General features: G+C 46.4%; 1 protein-coding gene across 5 annotated transcripts in view; it reads right to left on the bottom strand.

Moving 5' to 3' along the window:
* The window catches only part of AGL (amylo-alpha-1,6-glucosidase and 4-alpha-glucanotransferase), a 453,547-nt gene that overhangs the window by 144,124 nt on the left and 284,664 nt on the right, over nucleotides 1-24,759 (bottom strand). For all 5 annotated transcript variants that reach the window (XM_085601874.1, XM_085601873.1, XM_085601871.1 and 2 more), the window contains exon 25: nucleotides 5,558-5,660. In XM_085601874.1, the coding sequence (XP_085458000.1) occupies nucleotides 5,558-5,660 (103 nt within the window). The remainder of the gene's footprint in view (nucleotides 1-5,557; nucleotides 5,661-24,759) is intronic.

Below are 24,759 nucleotides of genomic sequence, written 5' to 3'. Positions count from 1 at the left end.
CAATAAGTGCTGCAGTCATTAGGGGCCTTCTCTGGTCACAGTGCCCTGGGTCCAATGGTACCATTTACCAGGGGCTGACATGTGGCCAGAGATTCCAATTGGGTTTTGTTTTGAGGAAAGAACACAGGCCCTGTGGTCCTGATTGGCAGGGCTCCAGAGCACATCAAGTCAATGAGCATCAGAAGCCTGGCAACAAAGAAAAGGTGGGGAGGGTTTACTGCAGCAGAAACCCACTTTCTCACAATCTTGACTTAGTTTGTCTCATTTTTTTTCGTACTTTAACCAGAAGTGGGTCACTGGGGTTCATCATTAGTATTGGTGAAGGCCTTTGTTACAGATGAAGAAGCTACTGGTATTAAAAGGAATGCTGCAAGGCACTGTGAAGAGGTATGGGAGGCAGGATGTATCTACACGTCGGCATCAGGCTAAAATAACACCATCTTACAAATCAAGGACAACTTATCATCTGCCACTAAACATCCTAAAAGTTGGGGCAGAAAATATGTTATTTTGATATTCCAATTTCACAATAATGTCTTAAACATCTACACAATTGAGGGGGATTGGCCTGACAAGATGATAGAATTGGCATTCTTGACGAAGTTCTCCTGGTCAACTATCAATGTTCTGCAGAATACTAATTAACCAGGTCAATAATCAAGCTTTACTGTCACTGCTTGTTATATGGTGTCAAGTAGCAGGGGCCAGCGGCTGGTAGAAGAATAGCAGGGAGGAGAAAAAATGCCAGTAAGATGGGCATGGGGAATCGATCCCTGTCGGCACCCGCAGCTGAGCAGTCTAAACGGCAGTGCGGAAGAAAGGAGATTCACAGAGCGCTGCCAGTGGTGAATCCAAGATGGCAGTCCTACTAAAGGAGTTGGGAAAGCAAGCTGGTTTGCAGTGTCCTAGAGATATGGTTTAGGTGGAGTCTGGCACAGTCAACACTCACACCAAGGACACCCACTAGGGAGAGGGTGAGAGGTGCCGGGAAAGGATACAAAAGTTAGGAGGGATAACAGCACAAGGCCTACCCAGAGAGTAATAGCAGGGACAATGTGATGGGATACGGCCCTGTGGGAAGGGCCCCAGCATCAATTGGAGAGTGGATCGCAGTCCTCTCTTTCCTTTATTCCATTCTCCCCCTTACAGGATGCCCTTCACAGTCATATAGTGGTGGGGAGAGGGCATGCAAGGAGACAACATGAGCATAATAACACCCCCTTGTAAACAGACAATGCAGGCCTGACAGAGCCTCAACCAGTGAGGTGCAAAAGGTACATGTGCATGATCTGAGAATCTGATGGAACTGTGAAGGTGCAGACAGCTGAAGGAGCGCCGGTCCATCACCTGCAAGAAGTGACAAAGCACAGAGGGGAGCATAGGGAAAATTAGATCACAGAAAGGAAGAAAGGGCATGGGCTGAGACTTATCGCAACTGGAAGATTGGGAGGGTGTGAAAGGCCAAATCTGCAAGATTCAGTATGGGAGGGCTCAGTGCAGAACAAGCAGCAATGGGGAAAGGAAAAATGAGCAAGCCCTCCCAAAATAGCGTAAGTAAACCAACACATTGAAGAATCCGCTTTGACATGACTGACCCACAAACTACACAAGGCAAACATGAGAAAGATGTTGGGGAGAGTGCGGGCCACCAAGGAGATGGTGGGCTATCTGCAGAGTGACTTGAAACATCTACAAGATCATATCAGGTCCCTTGTGGGCATTCTATCTGAAATACATGCTATTGTACAGAGCGGAAATTAAAAATCATTTACAGGGGCAAATTGCACCTTTTTTCACAAATGCTGATAAAGCATGTGAAAGGCTCAAATTGTGGTGGGACGACGCTTCTATGTAGAGGTCTCTGTGGAGTGGGCTTTGCACCACCAATGTCAACAGGATCACAGTATAATACATATGATTTCGGGGAGGCAGGCGGTTGGAGGAGGGCATTGCATCTGGGAAGCCAACCAACATGGAGAATGGAGGCGATGGGACAGGTGCTTTGGCCGCAGAAGTGATACCAAAAGAGAATCCGACGTCGAAAAACAAAAAGGAGTCAACATAGGAATAAGAGCAGAGAAGGGAAATGGACAAAGACTGACCACTACCCGATGCTACCTTGTCATGGGGTAGCAGTGATGATAAAAATGCAAATATGGGTCAAATCTAATTGTTGTGGGAGTATGATCTGGTTGACAGAAGGAAGGAGTAGCAGCAATACTTCAGATTGTAATTTCACTAACCCTGGGCGGTGAACTCCGCTCGCAGAGTTTGTGGAGTTTCCTGCACTTCGTGTTACACGGAGTTCTGAAAAACTCCACTTTGCGTTGGTCAACGTCAAGTTGGTGACAGGGAGTGAGGAAAATCAATCTCCCAGCAAGATTTTTCCTCATTCGCGATTGTCAACATCAAGTTGGTGAGCACAAGCGCGGAAAATCAACATCCCGGTGAGATTTCTCAACGTGGGAGTCAGGTTTCTCATTGCCAGTGGTCGCGTATGCTCGCAACAGCTCGCGTTGAGAAACTGCCCGTTCGCGTTGAGAAAGCTGCCGCTCGAGTAAAAATCCACTTGAGCGGCAGAAAAGGAAAGCAGGGGTTGCTTGCACTGTGCATGGTGCCGTTCGCTATGATTGCACAGTGCGGACAAGCATCCGGCACTGTGCAATCACCGCGAACGGCATTTTTCTATCGTATTCCGACGCTCACGTAGGTCTGCGTAGTGGGACGGAGTTTTTTTGCACTTCGCGTAGTCCCGCGTAGTGCAACTCCGCGAACTCCGCCCAGGGTTAAGTATCACTAAGGATGGTGGAGATATGGGGGAAACAATGTCAGAGCAAATGTACGGAATATGGACACAAAAACCAGTTGATTGAACCAATGCCACCGTTTGTTTCTTCGAAAAGTTGAATTGTACAATATATGAGTGAAGGGCATGTCAAGCATTGGAGGCAGGCAGTTCATGGCCAACTGCATTATGCTGTAGGCTGGGGGCTATGAGCAGCAATTGCAAAATAGGGGTGGGACCTTAAAGCCCAATTTGTCAGAGGCATCTGACAAAGCCACGTACAATCCCCCACTACAGTCACTGACATGTAAGATGTTATAATGAGACTGCACACCGAATAGGTTCTTCAAGTCTTTAATATCGAAGACAACAACTCTCGATGTGGTGCTCCCTCCGCCAGGCAGCAAACAACTGCTCTTGAACAGAACGCCACACCGTCATAGTGGTAATAGAATTAGAATGCTCTGGACACCCCTGAGGCTGATGTACCTTGAGCCCCGCAACACATCCCCTTCCGCACATACAGAAGAAGCCTTGTAGCCCAGTACTAACAGAACAAGAACAATAAAGGTCATGTAAGATATGGTAAACAGTACAATATAGATGAAACTTCATTTTAAATTACATCTCATGACTTAAGCAAACCTTTACACTGCTAGCTAGAAAATGCTTGCAAAGTATACACAGGAATAAAGCATGCTGTTGCGAATGAAAATAAAACAACATAGGCATAACACAGGGCAGGCACAGCCATCACTGAACAAAGTCTAGCAGATAGGCATGCGGTATTCTTGCCCTACGAATTCTACTGACCCTACTCAAACTCCTACTATTAACACCAGACTCAACACACAATCGGGCACCATCACCAATTTGCCATGCTCCATAACATTAACATTCACCCCTCTTTATCCTTAATGAGCATAAAGCCACTGCAACCTTCAACACCATCAGTATACCTAGTACAATCTTGACCATTATACTTGCCTACTCTTCCTAAGTTCCAGCATTCACCTTTGGGATAGCACCACATGCCACCTGTGAGCTTCCTTACCCTCAAAAGGACCATGGAAACTACAAAACCTATTTTTCCCACTAACAAATTTGAATGTCACCCAACCCCCAGAAATGATCCCCAGACTAGCAATACTATCCTGGGGGATGCCGCTTGGCCCAGCATCCTTCCCCTTCAATCAAATCTTGCATCCATGAAGGGCGAAGTTTGGAAACAGGCTTCCTCCCCCTCATCATGCAAAAGGGAACCCCACCCGTGGCAGTTTTTTCTGTTGTACTAATCAGCCCAAATTAAATCAGAAATCATCATTTCCACATCCAATCTGTTAGCCCCTGCCATCTGCAAAGCCCCTTTTATCATGCCATTCGCTCTTTCCACAATTACATTTGCATGGGGATTGTACAAGGCGGTGCATGAATGCCTCACCCCACATGACAACAAGAAGTCTTTGGTCTCTTCAGATGGCTTACATAATAAAGAAGGCTCTGGTACAAAAGATGCTGTCAAGTCAGAAAGCTGACATAGTATACCTTCGTGAGATACACCTGAATGGTGCCGAAGGCAGTTAATTAGCAGGGGAAACTTTAAGATGCTGTGCCACTCAGGATACAACTAGGATTCCAGTGGGTAGCAATATTAAATAAGACATTCTTGTCATTCTGCCCAGGGCAGACATGGATAGATAACGCAGGCGGATATGGCAGCTGTGCTAGGTACCTGGAAGGGTAAACAATACTATGAAACAATAAGAAGAGGGGGGATAAAGCCAAAAACCTATCAGCTTGGACGAGAAGAAGGACTGAGAGGCGTAAAATTCAATCAATAGATACAAAGGAAAGAGGGTAAAAGGAGATATGGCTGTAGCAGAAGCGTTGGCAGACAACTTCCATGCCTTCTACACTTCTTCAACTACTGAGGATAGCAAGGAATTACCAGAATATGCATGTGACTGCTCAGCTCAACACCTGACTGAAGGACATAAGTAAATGCTGGAAGAGGAGGTAACAGTGGAGGAAGTTGGGATAGCTCTAACACAATTACAATCGAGGAAGACACGAAACACTTGAAACAATAGTGGGGCTACCAATAAAGATAGATACCAACCGTGCTACTGGGGATCTTGCAACCAACTGACAGGACTAAATACCAAACACTGCTTGTGAATCAGGTTTTGGCTGTGGCCAAAAGAGACTGTGCCAAAATATGTGGGTGCTCTGAACTTCTTGCGGCCTCAGAACGGGCTTGGAATATGGATTTGTGTATTCCGACAGAAAAAGATGGTTTAGTAAGGGTCAGAACTTCAAGAAAATCTGGAGAAACTGGGCTGCAAACAGCAGTGATAGTTAGGAAGCATACCAGGTGGCAGACCTAATGGGTCAATGACCCACTTCAGACATCTGTGGTATTACGGAAGGCTTATGTCAATGGACAATTCAATCAATGATGGGTCGGCTTCTGAGATTCCACTTCTACATCACTGAATGAAGGTGGGGGATGACAAGGGTAATGGTCTCATATACATGGCTCTTGCTTATTCCAATGAAAAATGTATCGTTATAGAACATTGTTTCTTGCAATCTTGCAGCACAGTTGTGGCATTGTAGACAATTAACATGCAAAAATTAAAATAAATAAAATGTATTCCAAACAATTGTACACAATCTAAATATATAATATGCTAACATCTTTTAATTTGCCATTGGCCACTAAATAATAACAGAACACCTTCTGATTACACATTCACAATATTTTTGTACCTGGCCTCTATATGACGTCCTGTAATGAGCATCAGGCCTCTCAGTGCTATAAAAGTGTCTCTTCCCCAACTGCGAAAAATACCAGCTGAGAAATGAGGCAATCCTATTTAAAAACAGCAAGAAAATGCAATTTAATCATGCAGCATTTTATACAATGAAACAATTAGTAAAATTCAAATAATATGATGCTTATGATGTTCAACAAGAGAGATAAAAAATTATAATTTGCAGATTGCAGTTTAAAGTAAGAAAACACAAATGCTTTGTTAACTCAACTAAAGCAAATACAACTATATCAGCACCACATCTTACTACATGTAATTCAAATCCAACTCATACCTAACACATTGTTCAAGCAAACCGGCCGCAGAGATTGTATTGAGGAGCCCTTTTTAACCCGTAGCTGGTGTCAATGCAAAATGTATTTTCCTAGGAACATAGATTGAACCTTTACCGACTGAACGAGTGACCACATAACCTATCTCCTGTTCTTGGAAACTTCAGGTATCATAACAAATCCTACCGGATCCCTTTTCATACTTTTACGGTGAAAGCAATTTCCCTCAATGAGCCTGTAGGATAATATTTTGAAAAAGGCTGCTGAACTAGTAATAAGCATGATAAACCTGTACACCATCTGCACAGCCTTCAAAAAGGTAGACTATGTGGTCTTGCCAGGTAATTTGGATCAGTATCTCTGGTGGAGAGAATTCCTCTTCAATGACTTGGTCTCATTTTATGGGAGCAGAAACTAAGATTTGTACCCAGTAAGATATATCCTCTTGAAGAAATTGTCATTGGCCGGATGCTAAGCACGTTCCTTAGACCGTGACCTGGCCTGTCCATGGTAGAGACGGTGCTTTCCAGTAGCCACTTTGCTTCACACTTATAAAATATGTATAAGAGCTGGTGTCAGGAGGAAGGCATCACAGAACGGGAGGGAAAATCCTCAGGCGCATAAGTAAATAGAAACCCTTTAAACGAAGATGAGCCCAGAGGCACGAATCTTGAAGGACAAACCGGGAATTCAGCAGAAAAAAAATGGAGAAGCAAGCTGACATTGACAGGTTTGCAAGCGAAACAAAGCTGAGAGTACATTTAGTCCAGAACAGGCAGTGGTGAAAAAACAGGACTAAAAATGGTGACTGGGGGGCGAGGAACCAGCTGAAACATCAGCCTTCTACTGTGTTGCAATGCAGTGTATAACAGTTCACAGCCTACTTAAATATTGCCCAACATGTTGGATTGAGAAGAACGAGAATAATACTTAGAAGCAGACATCTTGGAATGGCATACCAAAAGATTCTAGAATGGGCTGTAAAGAGCATAAACACCGTTTTTTAGAACCCGATTAATTCTTCCTTTAATCCCAACATCATTCCTTCGCCCATTCATGTTTCCTCCTGGGCCTTCGTGAATGAAGACCAGGGCCCAAGTGGCTGGTGCGTACTGAACCTGAGGCAGAGATGAGATCCACTTGCGTTCCATAAAAAAACCAGGAAGAGGCTACCTACCCCAAGTACAGCGTAAGCGTGATCAGGCCATGGTGTGGATTGTCGAAAACTCCCTGCGCCCTTAGCTGCATGCCACAGTGCAGCTGCAACTCATATCAACAGAGCAGAAGCGAGCATGCAGCATTTGCAACCAGTGGCTACAATTCTCCTATTACCACTAGGTATGGAAGGAACTTAACTTATGGCTAACCGACTCCTTACCGCCTCAGATGAACTCACTGCAGAAACACTAAATTATCACTTTTTACATTTTCACATGATTTTTGCCCGAAATTGACGCCATACTTTCGACCTGGTCTGACTTGCATTTGCATACTTAAAGCAGGAGCACTTTATTCACTTTACACCTTCTAATACAGGATAATACAATGCGTGCCAGTCTCTATTGTGCAGCTCTTCAGTACTCAATGTGAGCCCCTAGTAGGCAGATGAGATGTATTCTGGGATTAATAATAACTCCCTTTATGTCTGAGTGGGTCTTTACATTCATGTGTCACAAGTTACATCCTACAGAGATCACAGATGAGACCTCACTATGAATCTCTGTTAGCAAGCAGCTGCATTTGTGTTGATAACTGCACAACTTAGTAAACAATGGCCTTAAACAGGTGCATATGAATGTGTGAAAGACTGTCATCAAGGTCCAAAATCAATTACTAGGACTCATCGTTGTTTTATTCCAATCAATACACTGTGCATGTGTATGTGTTGTTGAACCTATGATTAGGCGGTATTCCTGCATCTGCACACTTGCACAGGTTCCTGCGCACATACAACCTGAGCACCCTAAGCTGCATCTTGAATAGGCTTCAGTTTATTGTGGACACAAGCACACTTATCACAAGTGAATTCCCGATGAAAATTTGCAAACCTCACAATGAAGGAAAAGTTGACTGCATTGCAAATATCCTGAACAGGAACCACTCTGCGTGGCGCTGAGATAGTAGCTGGACTGACACTAGGGTGAACTGTACTGCATACGGTCTACTTTGTTTTTGTAATAACTTTTGCGGTTTTCGTAGAACACAACAAAAATGTATCTGCCTATTGAAAAATCAACTGATCATGATAAATAAAAAGTATGAGTCATCTTAAGATCCAATTTTCAAGATAAGAAGCCAACCAAAAAACTAGTAAGTGGAAAGTTTGTTATTAGCATAAACGATGGATTGATTCTTACTGTCATCTTTTCTAAATACAAATCTCTGTATGAGGATCTGTGATTAGTGCATTTATTTCAATATTAATTCTGCTGAAGCAGTTGCCACAAGGAATCAGTCTACCAGGCAAAGGTCCTATTGAATAGATCCATATGTCTTTAGAGAAACAAGTTCAGTAATCCCTTTTAAAGAGAAATCTTAACAAACTGCTTTTATGGGCACTAAATTGCCAACTATACAAAATACCAGAATCACCCAGTTATTAGACCTGGCAACACAACTTGTTCTGTCTGTTACACCTTATTTTAACAATCCTTTAAAGAAGTACAAGAAGAAGTACAGCAAGAGAGAGGGGCATTAGGATCAGCCCCTTTAAGCCATTATACTTCTTGTTTTTATGATTTCCATTGCTTGGATGGTTTACTCATGAAGCCAAGGGTACTGCAACAATCCTTATATTGTTCCATTTGTATTTCCATTAAGTTTTGAAGACAGCCACAGTGCTTTCTTTGATGCATTTACTTTGAATACATGCCAACATTTTAACTCTTCATATATAGTTTGTTAATAAAGTGCCTGCTGTTTGGATGCGTTACCCTCTCATAAAGACACTACGATATTCACTAATCGTCCTTACATGTTCATTTGTTTTACTTTATGTAATGTGCATATGGACTTTATCAAAGACGCAATGAAAATACTTTCCCCGTGCCAAAAGTTTACACTGTGCCATACTTTGCCGTGTATACCTTTTTTAGATCACCATTTGTAACGTAAACTTCACCTTGAATCAATCAATCATTTGTAAAGCGCACTACATACCTGCGAGGGTCTCAAGGCACTGCGGGGAAGGGGGGGGAACCCGCTACTGATCGAACAGCCAGGTCTTGAGTATCCTCCTGTAGGTCAGCAGGTCTTGGGTCTGTCGTAGGCTCAGTGGGAGGGTGTTCCATGTCTTGGCGGCGAGGTGGGAGAAGGATCTCCCGCCGGTGGTTGTTCTTCGGATGCGCGGGACGGTGGCGAGTGAGAGGTCGGCGGAGCATAGCTGGCGGTTGGGGACGTAGAAGGAGAGCCGTCTGTTGAGGTAGGCTGGGCCGGTCCTGTGGAGTGCTTTGTGTGCGTGGATGAGGAGCTTGAAGGATATCCTCTTGTTGACGGGGAGCCAGCGCAGGTTTCTCAAGTGGGGGGTGATGTGGCCGTGTCGTGGTACGTCGAGGATCAGTCGCACCGAGGCGTTTTGGATGCGTTGTAGTCGTTTGATGAGCTTGGTCAGGACTCCCGCGTAGAGGGCGTTTCCGTAGTCGAGTCTGCTGCCGACGAGGGCCTGGGTGACTTTCTTTCTTGTATTTGTCGGGATCCATCTGTAGATCTTGTGGAGCATGCAGAGGGTGTTGAAGCAGGAGGAGGAGACGACGTTGACTTGCTTGGTCATTGAGAGCGTTGAGTCGAGGATGATTCCCAGGTTGCGTGCGTGGTCGGTGGGTGTCGGGCTGCCCCCAGTGCCGTCGGCCACCAGGAGTCATCCCAGGCTGAGGGGTTGGAGCTGAGGAGGAGGACCTCCGTCTTGTCAGAGTTCGGCTTCAGGCGGATGATCTTCATCCAGTCGGCGACGGCCTTCATTCCTTCGTGGAGGTTGGCTTTGGCGGTGATGGGGTCCTTCGTGAGGGAGAGGATCAGTTGAGTGTCGTCTGCGTAGGAGATTATGTTGAGGTCATGCTGTTGGGCGACGTGTGCGAGCGGGCCATGTAAATGTTGGACAGTGTCGGGCTGAGGGAGGATCCCTGGGGTACGCCGCAGATGATCTCGGAGGCTTTAGAACTGAATGGGGGGAGGCGGACGCTTTGGGTTCTGCCGGAGAGGAAGGAGGTGGTCCATTCCAGAGCCTTGTCTCGGATCCCTGTGGCGTGGAGGTGTACGCGCAGTGTGCGGTGGCAGACGGTGTCGAAGGCGGTGGAGAGGTCTAGGAGGATGAGTGCTGCGGTCTCACCGTTGTCCAGCAGGGTCTTGATGTCGTCGGTGGCGGCGATGAGGGCAGTCTCGGTGCTGTGGTTGCTGCCGAACCATGACTGGGAAGGGTCCAGGATTCTGTTTTCTTCGAGGTATCGGGTTAGCTGTCTGTTGACGATTTTCTCGATGACCTTGGCCGGGAAGGGGAGCAGGGAGATGGGCCGGAAGTTCTTGAGGTCTCTTGGATCTGCCTTAGGTTTTTTGAGTAGGGCGTTTATCTCGGCGTGTTTCCAGCTCTCTGGGAAGGTCACGGTCTCGAGGGAGAGGTTGATGACGTTGCGCAGGTGGGGTGCGATGGAGCTGCCTGCTTTGTTGAAGACGGGTTGCGGGAATGGGTCTGACGGAGGGCCGGAGTGGATTGTGCTCATGGTCTTGATGGTGTCATCAACGCTGACGCTGGCCCAGGCTTGCAGGGGGTCGTGGTCGATGGTGTGCGGAGGGTCTGTTGTGTTGCTGTCTGTTGGGGCTGTCTGGGTGTTGAAGCTGTCGTGGATGTCTGCTATCTTGCGGTGGAAGAAGGTGGCGAGGGAGTCGCACAGGGCTTGCGACGGCGGGATGTCGTTGGTGTTGGAGCTGGAGTTGGAGAGTTCCTTCACGATGTTGAAGAGCTCCTTGCTATTGTGTTCGTTGTTGTCGAGGCGGTCTTTGAAGGAGGTCCTCCTGGCCGCCCTGATGAGGTGGTGGTGGTGGTTGCGGATGGCGTCCTTGTGTGCTGCGTTGCTGTCCGGAGTTTGTTCACTGTGCCATTCCTTCTCTAGTTTGCGGCAGGCTTGCTTGGAGGCAAGGAGTTCTGGGTTGAACCAGCTAGCCCTCTTGCTGGTGTCTCTGTGGGGGGGTTTCTTCAGTGGGGCAAGGGTGTTGGCACAGTCCTCGATCCAGCATCTGAGGCTGTGGGCAGCATTGTCGGCGTTGGAGGGTTTGGTGGGTGGGCTGAGAGCGAGGTTTACATGTAGTTGGTCTTCGGTGATTTTGCTCCAGCAGCGGCGGGGGATCTGTTGGGTGTGGTGGTGTGTGGTGGGTTTCTGGAAGGCGAAGTGGATTCAGCTGTGGTCGGTCCAGAGGAGTTCGGTGGTGTGGCTGACGGAGACGTGCGGGCTTGAGGAGAAGACGGGGTCGAGCATGTGGCCGGCGGAGTGGGTGGGCGTTGTGACGAGTTGCTTCAGTCCGAGGTTGGCGAGGTTATCGATCAGGGTTGTGGAGTTGTTGTCGTTGTTGTTCTCAAGGTGAAAGTTCAGGTCTCCGAGGAGGATGTAGTCGGTGGAGATCAGGGCGTGCGTGCTGATGAAGACGGCGATGGAGTGGCTGACCTGGGGACGGGGTCCGGGTGGTCGGTAGACGAGGGTGCCTCTGAAGGTGGAGTTATGGTCTGTGTGGATCTGGAAGTGCATGTGTTCAGCTGTGCTGAGCGCATCTTCAGTGCTAGTCGAGAGCCTGATGCTGTTCTTGTGGACGATGGTGATTCCTCCTCCGACTCCGTTGGTGCTGTCGCTGCGGGTGATCTTGTAGCCGTCTGGGATGGCTATGGCGATGTCGGGTGCGGAGGAGTCGTTCAGCCAGGTCTCTGTCAGGAAGGCAACGTCCGGGGATGTTGTGTTGAGCAGGTCCCAGAGCTCGACGGCGCGTTTGCGTGCGGAGCAGGTGTTAAGTAGTATGCATCGGAGGTGGTTGGGGTCTTTCTTGGCGGGTGGTTCGTCGGCTCTGAGGCTGGTGTAGCTGCAGTTCCGGCAGGTGAAGGGACCGTGTGTGCGTTTCGGGGTGGCCTTGATGCAGGCGTGGGTCCGTCCAGAGTTGAGAACGTGCAGAGTGCTGGCGTCGTCTCGGCGGCAGTTGTTGTGGCGGGTGCGGGGGCCAGGGGTTCTGGCGCTGGTCGCGGTCCAGGCGCAGACAGGCTTGCCTTAGGCGCGGCCACAGCGGCCGGCATATATGGGGAGGTGGGAGGGAGGCGGGGGCAGCGAGTGGGCAGTCAGGGGGGCGGGGACGCAGCGGCGGGGGTGGTGAGGGACGATGAAGGGAACAGGAGCCAAAAGGGCACAAAAAACGAGGGAAAATGAGTGTCACAGAGACAAGAGGGCACAGAAATACAGGAAAAACGAGTGTCACAGAAGGCAAAAAGGGCAGAGAAATACAGGACAAGCATTGGCATAGCCAATAGGTCTCGCCTTTGGGACCATATAAGTGTTTAGCCATGCAACAATTGGCTATGCCAAGCGGCCGTGCGGACGCGAAAGTGAAAGTAATCGCGGTCAAGCGCGGCGCGCACGCACATGCACTGTAGCTCTAGGCTGGCCTGGTAGCACATTTTGGAGCCCTCTCAAAAAGTGTCACCAGACCAGCGCATGCGCTGGGTCAGGCGTGATCTAAAAAACGAGTGTGACAGAAGGCAAGAAGGGCAGAGAAATACAGGAAAAACGAGTGGCACAGAAGGTAAAAAGGGCAGAGAAATACAGGAAAAATGGGTGGCACAGAAGGCAAAAAGGGCAGAGAAATACAGGAAAAACTAGTGGCACAGAAGGCAAAAAGGGCAGAGAAATACAGGGAAAACGAGTGGCACAGAAGGCAAAAAGGGCAGAGAAATACAGGAAAAACGAGTGGTACAGAAGTCAAAAAGGGCAGAGAAATACAGGAAAAACGAGTGGCACAGAAGGCAAAAAGGGCAGAGAAATACAGGAAAAAAAACGAGTGGCACAGAGGACAAAAAGGGCATAGAAATACAGGAAAAATGAGTGTCACAGGGCACAGAAATACAGAGGCAGCTGAGAAACAGAAGGCAAAAACGGGCGGAGAGGCATGGGGGCAGCGAGGGGTACAGAAGGAAAAACCGGGCAGAGACACGGGGGCAGCGAGGGGTACAGAGGAAAAACCGGGCAGAGACACTGGGGCAGCGAGGGGTACAGAAGGAAAAACCAGGCAGAGACACGGGGACAGCTAGGGGAACAGAGGGAGGAAAACGGGCACGGACCACGAACAGGCAGCGGGGGAAGACAGAACAACAGCAGTCACAGACACAACAATGAAATACAGGCAATACAATATAACAATAGAGCGGAAGATGGACAAACCTACGGCCTCCCACTGGCCACCAGGGATGAGGCGCAGGTGGTAGCCTGCGGGTGATGGAGGGCCTCGAACTTCCTCAGCAGCAGCAGCAGCTGGGGCAGGGACACACAGGTGGTGCTGTGCGGAGGGGGGGCGACCTACCTGGTGGAGTCAACTCACCTTCTGAGTCCTTTCCATAGCATTGTTCTTTAAATGTGCAGCTTAAGAGTAAAGGAGACCTAAACCAAGCTTACATATTGGTGTAGTCAGGGTGCTGCTTCGTTATGACGTTTTCTCTTTAGAGAAGGGCAGAGCTCTTAGTTTTCCCAATGTTTGTTTACTTTCCCCAAAGTAAATTCTGGCAATTCTTTCCAACTTAACCAGCTGAAAAAGCTAAAACTTTCTTGGCAGCTGCCATCTTTCTACATCCTTGCTATTCCCTGGCCCATTTCACGCGGAAGAGAGGCACATGTTACTTTGGTACATTTTAGGAGCACTCGTGGCAAACAACTTTGAGAGGTGTATATATTTATTATCCTAGGAGAGCAGAAGGTACACAGGTCCTTTGACCAGTGTCGACCTCAGGCTTTCGACTGTAAGCAAGCATTTGCTTTCTCTGGCATGTGAATCCCTCTTAGTGACTGCAGTAATGCAACAAAGGAATTTAACCTATTTGGCTACTTGCTGTGTTATAAATACTTTTTTTGGGTAACTATTAAAATCCGAATCAAAACATGCGGCACCTGAAACTGGTGGCAGCATAGAGGCCATCCTTGAAACCAAGGCTCTGCTACTGCCACATACAACAATACGGATAACAAAAGGGTCTGAGGCAGCTCCCATGCAAGCGGAAGGACAGTGGTGTACGCAGGGTCGGATTGGGAAGGCGGGCGGGCCTGTTTTTTGGGCCTCTATAAACCGGACCCAGAGACTTAATTTCTTCCTCAGTTCCCCAGGCCACTGTAATGTGGTGCCAGTATCTTGGTCACTCCCCTGCCATGCTGTAAACTGAGGCTGGGGGCCAGGTTTTGCCTTTGGGGCATTCTCACCTCAGTGCCCTGCCAGAAGCAATGTCACCCCCCCGCTGGGTCATTACGTTTAGGCCGTGGTGGGTGTGGGTAGGGTGATAGTATGCTGGGGCCTTGCGGGGGGTGGGTGGGGGGGGGGTATTATGCGCCGTTGGGCCATTCTCACCCAAGTCCCCCCTTAGCAGCAGGGGCAGAGCACTTTTCTTGACCCCTCCCCTGCCAGGTCATAGCCCTGATGGGGTCTGCTGAGGAGGGGGCAAGTAAGAGAAGTGGCCTCTCTAGTGGCCAGGTGTTGCTACTTCGGCCCCAGTGTCTTTTAGTCCTTGTTGGGGAGAGGAGAAGGGGAGTTGCAGAAAATTGGATGTGGCGTTGTGGTTAGAGTTCCCGACGATGGAACTAGGTTCGAGTCCCAGCGTCTGCTCAACATCCTGCGATACTGAGCAAATCACTTAACCTCAGTGTTAGAAGTGGGGGGGAACGGAAGGGCACGGCGTGCCCCTACTTTTAAAAATTATGCTAGTCCGTTCCCCCACTTCTTGATTTTAAAAAAGCGTCCCGGGACTGCCCTAATTCAGGCCCGGTTCTAGTAAGGCTTGAAGGCAGGCGCGAAACGCCATGGGGCTCAAAGTGCTTCAAAGCCCGGGCGTGCACACAGACAGTTTCAGAGATTAACGCAGCCGTACCTGAGTACTTCACAGGTCTTTAAAAGACCATTTACATGTTAACGAGGCTTTGTTTATTTTTTCACCCCTTCATCTCCAACAGGGGCATGGCGAAAGGCGACACATCCTCTCTTTGGCCTCGGTAACCTTTGCCTACTGTCCTGCTGCGTGGATATTTCTTTTCCTGTGCAGCGCAGGAGAAAAGAAGTTTGTTTATTTTGATTCACCTTTCTCAAACCCTGCAGCTGCTTATCACTTCAGGCTGCGACACTAAGATTGACTAATGGAGTAGGTAGGAGAATGTGTCACTATTTGTTTTTCTTTTTAAAATCTGCACAGGCCCAGCAGTACATGTACTTCGTGTGCGCTTCATTTAATCCGTTTTTATCATTATCATGGCCGATGCAGGACAACAATAGGACAATAAAAAAATGCCCAGATAACGCTGGGTATTAATGATCCTGCTGGAGAGCAATCATTTCTCTGTTAGTAGTTAAGTGCAGATGAACTGTATTTTATGTGGGTAGCTCAGTGGGTTACTGCCTTTGTCACAGAGATCCTTGTGTTACTTGCAGTACAGAAGTTACAATCCTAACATAGGACAGTGACCAATGAACTGTCATCAAAGAGCTGCATGCAAACCTGAATGATATAGTTAGAACTTCGCGTTTTTTGTTTTGTGATATAGTTAGAACTTCCCCAGTCTTTCATTATTCTAATGTTGCTAAAATGAGTATCTTTGGGCAGATATACATTTTTATCAGTAAAGCCAACCCCTAACCACTGGAGTACTCATTAAATCCTGAGTTTGTGCTTCTCCAGACCAAACCCTCTTAAAATAACTGCCCACCAGTATGGATGACATGTGATTCATACACCTTGTAATCCTCATTGGCTTATGTGACATTCCCTGTAGGCTGATTTACATACTTGTATGATTCGTTGTCTCTGTATAATGTGTGCGTGGTGTAAAATACTGACACACACTACACTGATATGAGTAGCGCTACACAACAAATGAAATGCATATGAGAGAGGGGCTACATAAAGATGAGGGGCACTGTTGGAGGGTGGCAGTGAGGGAATCCGAGGAGGAGGTAGTGGGAGTGGCTATGGAGCGATGAGGGGCACTGTTGGAGGGTGGCAGTGAGGGAATGCGAGGAAGAGGTCATGGGGGGGAGGGGGGAGCTAGGGAGAGATGAGGAGCACTGCTGGAGGATGGTAGTGAGGGATCCTGAGGAGAAGGTCATGAGGGGGAGGGGCTACAGCGAAATGAGGGGCACTGGTGGAGGGTGGCAGTGAGGGAATCCGAGGAGGAGGTCATGAGGGGGAGGGGCTATGGGGAGATGAGGAGCACTTGTGGCGTATGGCAGTGATTATTGGTGTGGCGCCAAAAAAGACTTTTGCATCAGCGCTAAAGCCGGCCTTGTCATGGCCTTTCTGTTTTTGTTTATTTAATTAGCAGTCGGGTCATAAGGGCTACTGTGGAACATACTTTAAAGTGTGTGCTAATTATATTTACTGCTATATTCAATGTTTTAAGTTTGAAGGTGATTTTACTAATGTTTTTACCGGGAAAAATGAAAGTGGAACCCAATGGTGCCTGATATGGGGCTGGGGCCCAAGGTCAGCTGTGAGATAAGGTGCACTGGAGAGGAGTAGTGGATAATCAAGCCTGTAAGGGAGTGCGTTGCGGAGTCTGGGGTCAGGTGGAGGTAGCAATGAAGAGGGATCCTCCATGAAGGCTCGAACAGAGGGAGCCCAAGTAGTGTCACTTGCCTGATACTACCACCTCAGAAACCTCCTCTTCCCATCAAAGGAAAATTACATAGAAAAAACAGTTTTTGAGAGTGATAATATTTAGAAAGAGATTTGGAAAAGAGTGCGATTTACTGGGCCTTGTAAGACTAAGAAGAGATAAAGGAGGGCCCGGAGGATTTGCAGTCTGGGTGTTGCTACTCCCAAGATAATTTTGAAAAAAAAACTATAGGGTCAAATACTGCATTTTATTTTCAACACCCCATTTTTACACAAATTCTCTCAAAAGCCATTACTGTGCCAGGACAACATCCCCAGGAGTTGACCACATTTTTTTTCAAGATGCACAATATGTTCCTCCCATAAGTAAATATTTACCTCCACTTTGCCAAGGCCTGTGTTTTGTCCTGCTTGCTCACATGTTATCTCACTCAGGCTCACTACCCCCATTATTCATTCTCATTCACTTTCCCTTTTACTGAAAATTGCTCACTTGCACTCACTCTTCAACATTCGGTATCACATTCTCACTCACTCAGTCTCACCACTTTTTCCTACTCTGATTACCTCATTCTAACTTACAGTTTCACTTACTCTACGTGACTCCTTCTCACTCACTTTCTCTCACTTTCATCGACATACACTCTTTCACTCATGCTCAGTTACATTCAGGCACTCAATCATTCACACCCACTCATTCGCACTCATTCTTCTTTGCAGGACACTTGAATACATATGTGCTATACTTTGTTTGAGCAGCTAGCTGGCTGACATGAATAAGAATTATTTATTTATTTATCTCACTTGTAAAGCGCACTCTCACCTAACAGGCATCCTGGCGCTGACAATCAAGAGTGCACAATTTGTGGATAAGAAGGAGCCCTTGTGGGTTTCCGTGAGTCAGATCAGATTCTCTTCAAGAGTTCCTTTGTCTCTGAGCCCTGCTTAACACGTGTACAGGAGGAGCCCTATATTCATGTCCTCAATGTTTGAGACAAAAAATACTCATTGATTTCTGAACGAGAGTAAAAGCGTTAAGGTAACATGTCGTTCCTGCTTATATTTTGCATGCTTTACATAATCCTGCATTCCCTATGAGTAGCTGCTTTTCCCAGAATGTTGTTACTTTTTTTCAGGCACTGCATAATTTGAAATGAGTCACATCCAGGTGCTTATAATGGGGCAGAATTGGGTTGTAGGTGAAGACAGTGCGAGTTTCACTCAGTGGGGCAGAAGGGTGTTCGGTGGGGATAGGATGTGGCATTATGGCCAGAGCTACCAAATTTGGAACTGGGGAACCTGGTTCAGCCTTCATGCCTTGTCCATCAGACTACTCCTGAGGGAGCACCCATGATAGACTTTAGAAGGCCCCACTAGACCTTAGAAGCCCTGGTCTCTTAGCACCAGCAGGTGAACCCTACCGGTGGCCAGTTGGGTAAACTTGAAGCCCTGTCCACCACAATTCATACCCAGGTTCACCACCAGTCTTGCGGGCAGGTCTACAAAGCAGCACACCCTAGAGCAGCAGTGGCTTTGTCACGCAGTAGTTTTCCTGCAATAATAAAAGTCTCCCACACAACCCCCACGGTTTTTGACGCATTCATAGATTGACAAGGACTTGTAATCCTGGGAAAGCGGCAAAATCTTGCGCTACCCCAGAGGAGGCATAACTAGGAGAAATATCTTTATTTCTCCTTGCTTTTTCCTCTTTCAAACTGTGCTTTATTCTGCAGCCCACATAGAAAGATGAAAAAGCCTCAAGATTGTTTTTGTACAGGAAGGTGCCCCTTCCTGCACAAAAACAATCCTGCATGCAAAGGAGGCACCCTTGCACCCTTGCACCATGGGGCAAGTGTGCCTGCGTTGAAGCTAGGCTGTCGAAATGGCGCCAGTGCAGGGGGAAAAGACCGGAATGCACCATATTGGATAAATACGGCACATTCTCGCCCTTTCCCTGTGATGCAGGGCAGCGCAGCAAAGTAACTTGCTGTGCTGCCCTGCGCCACCATTCCCATAAATATGTCCCTAAGCTCACAAATAGTAAATTGACCACACTAATTATCTGTGTAAGAGCATGTATTGATAAACACAATAAGCCACTGACCTTTTTCTTGGACCTTGTTGAGTTGCCAAGCACAGCAGCAGATCTAATCTTAGATGCCTTACTTGCATGCTTAGAGAGACACAGTTTTACTGATGAGTATTTAAAAAGTCATTTGGTTCAGCTTGTAACAGATGGTGCTTCCAATATGATAGGTAGGAAATCTGGTTTGGCAACTCTTCTGAAACTGAAATATCCACAGTTGAGTGTATGGCACTGTGCTAACCACAAGCTGGAGCTTGCTGTGGGTGATGTTTGTAAAGAAGTCGCAGGCATTAATCAGCTCAAATTTTTTTTTGATAAACTATATACCACCTACCATGCCGCTCCGAAAAATCAGAGAGAGCTTGGGGAATGTGCTCTGGAGGTAGAAGTAAGACTTCTGGCAATTGGAAAGGTGCTAGATGTACGTTGGGTGTCCTCAAGTGAAAGATCTGTGAGAGCTGTTTGGAATAACTACAAAGAACTTATTAAACATTTCATGGAATCTTCCGAAGACTCAACGAGGAGTGACATTGAGCAGAGGAAATATGCTGGTTTAAACCGTTTATTAACCTCCCTGGTGTTTGTTGAAAATATGGGCATTTTATATGATGCTCTCATAGAATTGGGTGACCTATCCAGAAGGCTGCAGCGGCGTGATATGACCATATATGAGGCCGATCGTTCAATACAGATGCAGATTTTAGTGTTTGAATCAATGGCTGATGCACCTGGGCCCTTTGTTTGCTACAACTGCATTAGATGCTGCTGAACGGATGCAGTTTGCTGGTGTAGGACTGCAACAGGACAAAGGCTGTGTTAGCATCAATAGGGCACAGTTCTTTAGGAGCTTAGCAAATAACCTGCGAAAAAGGATGACAATGTCTAATGCATCAAATGTTTCTAGATGCACAACCACAAACAATGATGAAATAGAATACAAAGAGTTAGTACATAGAATGAAACTCCTACAACCAGTTTATTGGCCAGATCCAGTAGACATCTTATACGGTGAGGGAGAATTACAAAACCTTTGTAGCAGGTTGCATGTATTTGAGACCAGGCAGTACATCCTTGGTTTCAGAGAGTACAAACAAAATAAAAATTGCATCTCTGAAAGCCTGAAACCATTAATGCACATTATAAACACCTTTTGTACCTCAACTGCTTAATGTGAACGGGGCTTTAGTGTAATGAATGATGTGCTCACACCACTGCGGAACAGAATATCAATCAATCGTCTGTCTTCTACAATGTTCATAAATATCGTGGGGCCACCTGTCATAGAATTTAAACCTGAATTTTATGTTCAGAAATGGTTAGAAAAAGGGAGGAGAAGTACAGATGAAAGAAACTGCATGGCTCGGAGACAAATGGCTTATGATTCCACTTATAAGCGTATTTGGAATATTCTGTGATTGGAAACATGTCCCACATTGTAAATGAATTAAATATAAACAACTTATATATTAAACCTCAAATAAACATGTTTATTGATTCTTTGAATTAAATAACGTTATAAGCTGTAACTGGTCAGTGAAATGCCAAACGTTCAAAAATTGGTATGTTTTGCTATTTCTAGCCACACCTCCGACTCCGCCCACTAATCCAAATCTTGGGTTAGTCCCGCCCCCTGAGTCTCCGCCCACAGTTCCCCTACTTTTTTTTCCCCACTTCGACCACTGCTTAACCTCCATACCCAAAATAGGAATGAACTGTGTAATGTAAGTGGTGCTCATGTACATTGCTCCAATGCCTTAGGGTCGAGTTCACACTATATAAAACTACAAAAACGAATTTAAAAAAAATAACCGGGCAGATTCCAATGAGACCAACAGATGGTGATCCATCAAAGGGGCGATCTGCGAATGTGGGCCACTCTTTTGGGAGTGCCCGGGCCGAATTGTGATCCCAATCCGGCCCTGGGTGTACGCTTGAGAAATCCCGTCAGATGAGGAGGAGGGTTGGGAGGGTAGTGAGCATCGATAATGTAGCTGGCTAGTTGGGTTTCATTATGCTGCTACGTGGTAGGTTCATGTTCTGGAGGGCTGGGATCAGGGACTGCCCATCATCAGGGGCACGGATATCTCTTGTAGGGGGCTCACTAGGACTTCCGTTTACTACCCCACATGGGAGAGAGGGCCTGTTTTATTCTTGCGTTTCTACCCAAGGCATCCTTGCAAGATGTCATAGTAATCCCAGTTACGAAACAATGCAAAGCGTGACAGTCCCTATATCTGAATAAGGTCGATTGTTTTGTTTGTCTGATTGTATCTTCTTTAGTGTTTTCGTAGCGCAGCTGTTCAGTTCGCTAGTCATAATTTCTGCTTCAATCTAACAGTCTGATTGGTACAGAGTCCCTTTACCCTCATCGCCTCAAAAAGTATAGTGAAGCTGGGAAAAAGCACGGGAGAATGTGCAGAGCTGTCCACAATCGTCAGCATCCACTGTCACTATGAACGGATAAAATCAAAACGGAAACACAAGATGCAGCGACTTTAAAAGAACCCATCTGCGGAGGAGGACGTCGGGGAGATGGCAGCTTGCTCGCTGAGGCCAATACACAGAGGAACCGAAATAATACAGCAGCAAATAACAGACGCTTAATGTGACCCTGGGGAGTTGGAGCGCTGCAGCACTGGCAGCGCGCCCTCATAGCGTGCCATCATTTCCCCACACGTCTCCTTGATGTGCTGTGACTAAAAGAAGGCAGAGGACGAGATGATCTGAGAACGTTTTATAAATAGCACACTGTAGTACACACTTCACTCAAACAATCCAACCGTAGTATATTAGGAATCTGCACACAAAAAAACAATGCAGGGGCAATGAACCATGGATGATTTGTTTATTGTGGCTGCATAAAGATGTACTTTTGGCAGTGTCATTTATTTAATAAATTTTTATAACACTTACAATATGTGGGACCCTCGAATCTCCCTAGAATGCTTCATAGATTATTTTCGTACTACAGGCAAGTCTTGGAGTCGGAATGTTCCTGTAATGAGAAAATGGCGCGCAAGGGGCATACTCAAGATGGCGGCCTGCTGGAATGCTGAGAGCGCCGTTGCCTAATTCGCCCCTACCCAACGGACACAAAAACAAAGCACTCCGTCAGAATCACTCAGACACCCTAGGCAAAGGGAAATAAATGGACCTTCAATACACTAACAATTCTGCCAACGGATTGAAGCGACGCCGATGTGCCAAGAAGGAGACCATCGAAAGAAAGATGGGACATGGGGCTGGAGAGATGTCCAAAGGATGTCCCAACATCAGCGGCCTTAATATAAGGAGAAAGGAAGACGTTGAAGGAAGTGAGGGGGTCGGGCCTCCGACGGGCCGCTCACTGATTCTGGTACCAATTTCAAACTGAGCGCTAAGGGGAAGGAAGCTAAACTAAATCAGATTGGGGTTAGGGCATGCTGGTGTGCGGATTATGTGGATTGCCACTCTATTTATCTGTTATAGGGAGGAGATTTTCAAAGTCTCGCACATGGCCATCATCTGCTTCAACCTGCAAAGCCGACTGAACCAGGCCACATAATTCTGCTTTTTTCCTGTGAGACCTGACCAGAACACAACATTCATATGAGAGGGAGAACGGCCATAAGGCAGAGCAATAACAGACAGACCTAATTGCCAGAGGATAAACTCCACAATGCCCATACACATAGTCCGTGAAAGGAGGAAACTGGTCAATGTTACTTAAAATGCACTAAACTGAGGAGGAGGCAAAGACAGGAGTAAAACAAGAGATGGAGGCCCAAAACCCATAGATGCCCAAAGGTGCCCTAATTAGGAAGCAAGTAACCGTGATGGAAGACATCATCCCTAAGCCAAGGGCAGATTGGGAAAATACAACTATAATAGGGGAGCGGAAATCTACCAAACATGAGGTATCCAAACCCACTGAAAAGGTTGCGAGAGGGAGCTGAAAGCACCCTACATTACCCTTGTGAATGCTCAGGCCCATTTGAAGGGTACATGTCCACAACATTGTCCCTTTGATTTTGGGTTTCAATAAACAATTACCTCCGGGGGTGGTCTGCAGTGCACCAGACATCGCCTGGTGGAGTTTAAAATAGGCAGAAAAAAACCTTGAAAAGGTGAGTCTATTACTCAGCAGGCAAATATAAACTACATTAAAAATGACTTACAAGGCCTCCACCACAGAACAGAATCTTAAGGAAGCCGCTTAAACTCTTCTGAATGGTCTGGTCAACAGATACACACACCCATAGCACCACTAGAATCCCAAACCGCATACCTAAGTGAAAAATGTGAAGATCTCAAGAATAGGTATCATAAAGAGAATATTTACATCTGGAACATCAAAGAAGAAGAAGAGGCAGCTGATGTGTACTTCTTCCTGAAGGATTTGTTCTGAGCAGTGCTGCAGAATGACCACGCCATCCCGATTGGAATAATTCTAGCACATAGAGTGGGGAAATGATTCAGAGAGCCAGGTGCTGAACCCAGAGACATCAGAGCTAAAGTGGTGCATCACAGGCAAAAGGAAGATCTTCTTCTCTGCACCAGTAAAGAGAGCCAGATTACATTTCATGACAATACCATTTATATTCAACCAAGACGTCTTAGCAACAACTCTATAAAGAAAAGAGCCCCGACCTTCTCAATGAGTATCCAGTACACATGGAAGGGTAGAGAAAGGGTGATTCAAGAAGTAGAGGAGGGCATTCAATTGCTGGCATCAAGTTACTTAGCAGAGGACCAAATGGAAGATGAATACACAGACCCGAAGCAAAGAAACAACAGATGGGAATCAATTCTAGGAAGAATACCAACACCCCAGAGTAACAAGTCATTGTGAAGAAGGCAGGACGTGATTAATAAAACATAAATTCAGGAGCAATGTCCAGACAAACAAAAGATGAACATACTACAAAGGAGAAATAAACCCCCATTTAAAGGACCAAGAAACAACCACTGTGCTGCTTGCACTTGTGAAATGCGAACTATGACTTTGCAAGGGAGGTAGGCACATGCGTAGAACTGGGTGGAGCTGGCAGAAAACACCATATTCAACTATGTTGTTGTTAAGAATAGCTGTTTTTCCCATGGGACTAGTATGTGTTTTGGGGAATCCCATGAACAGTCTCACCAGCAGTGTCACCTCACAATTGTGGAGTTGAAACTAGAAGCGGGAATTAGGTGTTTGTGGGAGGAAAGGGAAAGGAAAACACCAGCATGTGGGAACACTACACCTGTCCTCTTAGGGAGTGAAAACACCAACATGCAATGCAAACTATGCCACATTCAAGTTAATACTATTAAATATTAAGAGTTTGAATGCCTCTAGCAAGAGGCAGAAGATTTAGAAATGCCTCAAATATCAAAACTCAGAGGGCCTAATTCTTCAGGAGACAAACTTAAAAGCAGACAAACAGTTTAGGATGAAACACAAAACATACCCCACACAAACCAGGGCTTCATCCCAAACTCATATGGAAGGAGTCACTATTCCTTTTTGAAATTTCAATCAAAGGGGAAGGAAGCAATATAGTTAAGGTCCGTAAAGGCAGTTACGCTAGCTGTCAATTTATAATGGGCACCAACTCAATCATGTTTCTTATTATCTACACAGCAAATGCCAAACAAGACACCTTGTATAGCAAGATGACCCAAACAAGACACCTACTCATATAGCAAGATTGATAAATGAATGTAGAGTGCTTAAGGATAGCTGGATTTCAGCTGAGACTTCAATCTTGTTTGGAACAGCCAGCTTCAAAGAGCTAATAGCAGAAGGTGGGTAGGGAGTAGGCTCCAAAAGAATTCTGTTGATATAGTCACAGATCCTATTACCATACTGATTACCTATTTTTTACTCAGGGGTTGCTATACCAGATACCAACATATCTGACATATCCATACTAGACTATATGCAAACTGTTATTGAATGAGACATAGTGAGGAGAGGTCCAGTAATA

The sequence above is a fragment of the Triturus cristatus genome, chromosome 4_2 (assembly GCF_964204655.1).
Source record: "Triturus cristatus chromosome 4_2, aTriCri1.1, whole genome shotgun sequence".
Classification (NCBI taxonomy): Eukaryota; Metazoa; Chordata; class Amphibia; order Caudata; family Salamandridae; genus Triturus; species Triturus cristatus.
Note: the sequence above shows the minus strand (reverse complement) of the source record. Positions and strands in the feature narration are given on the sequence as shown.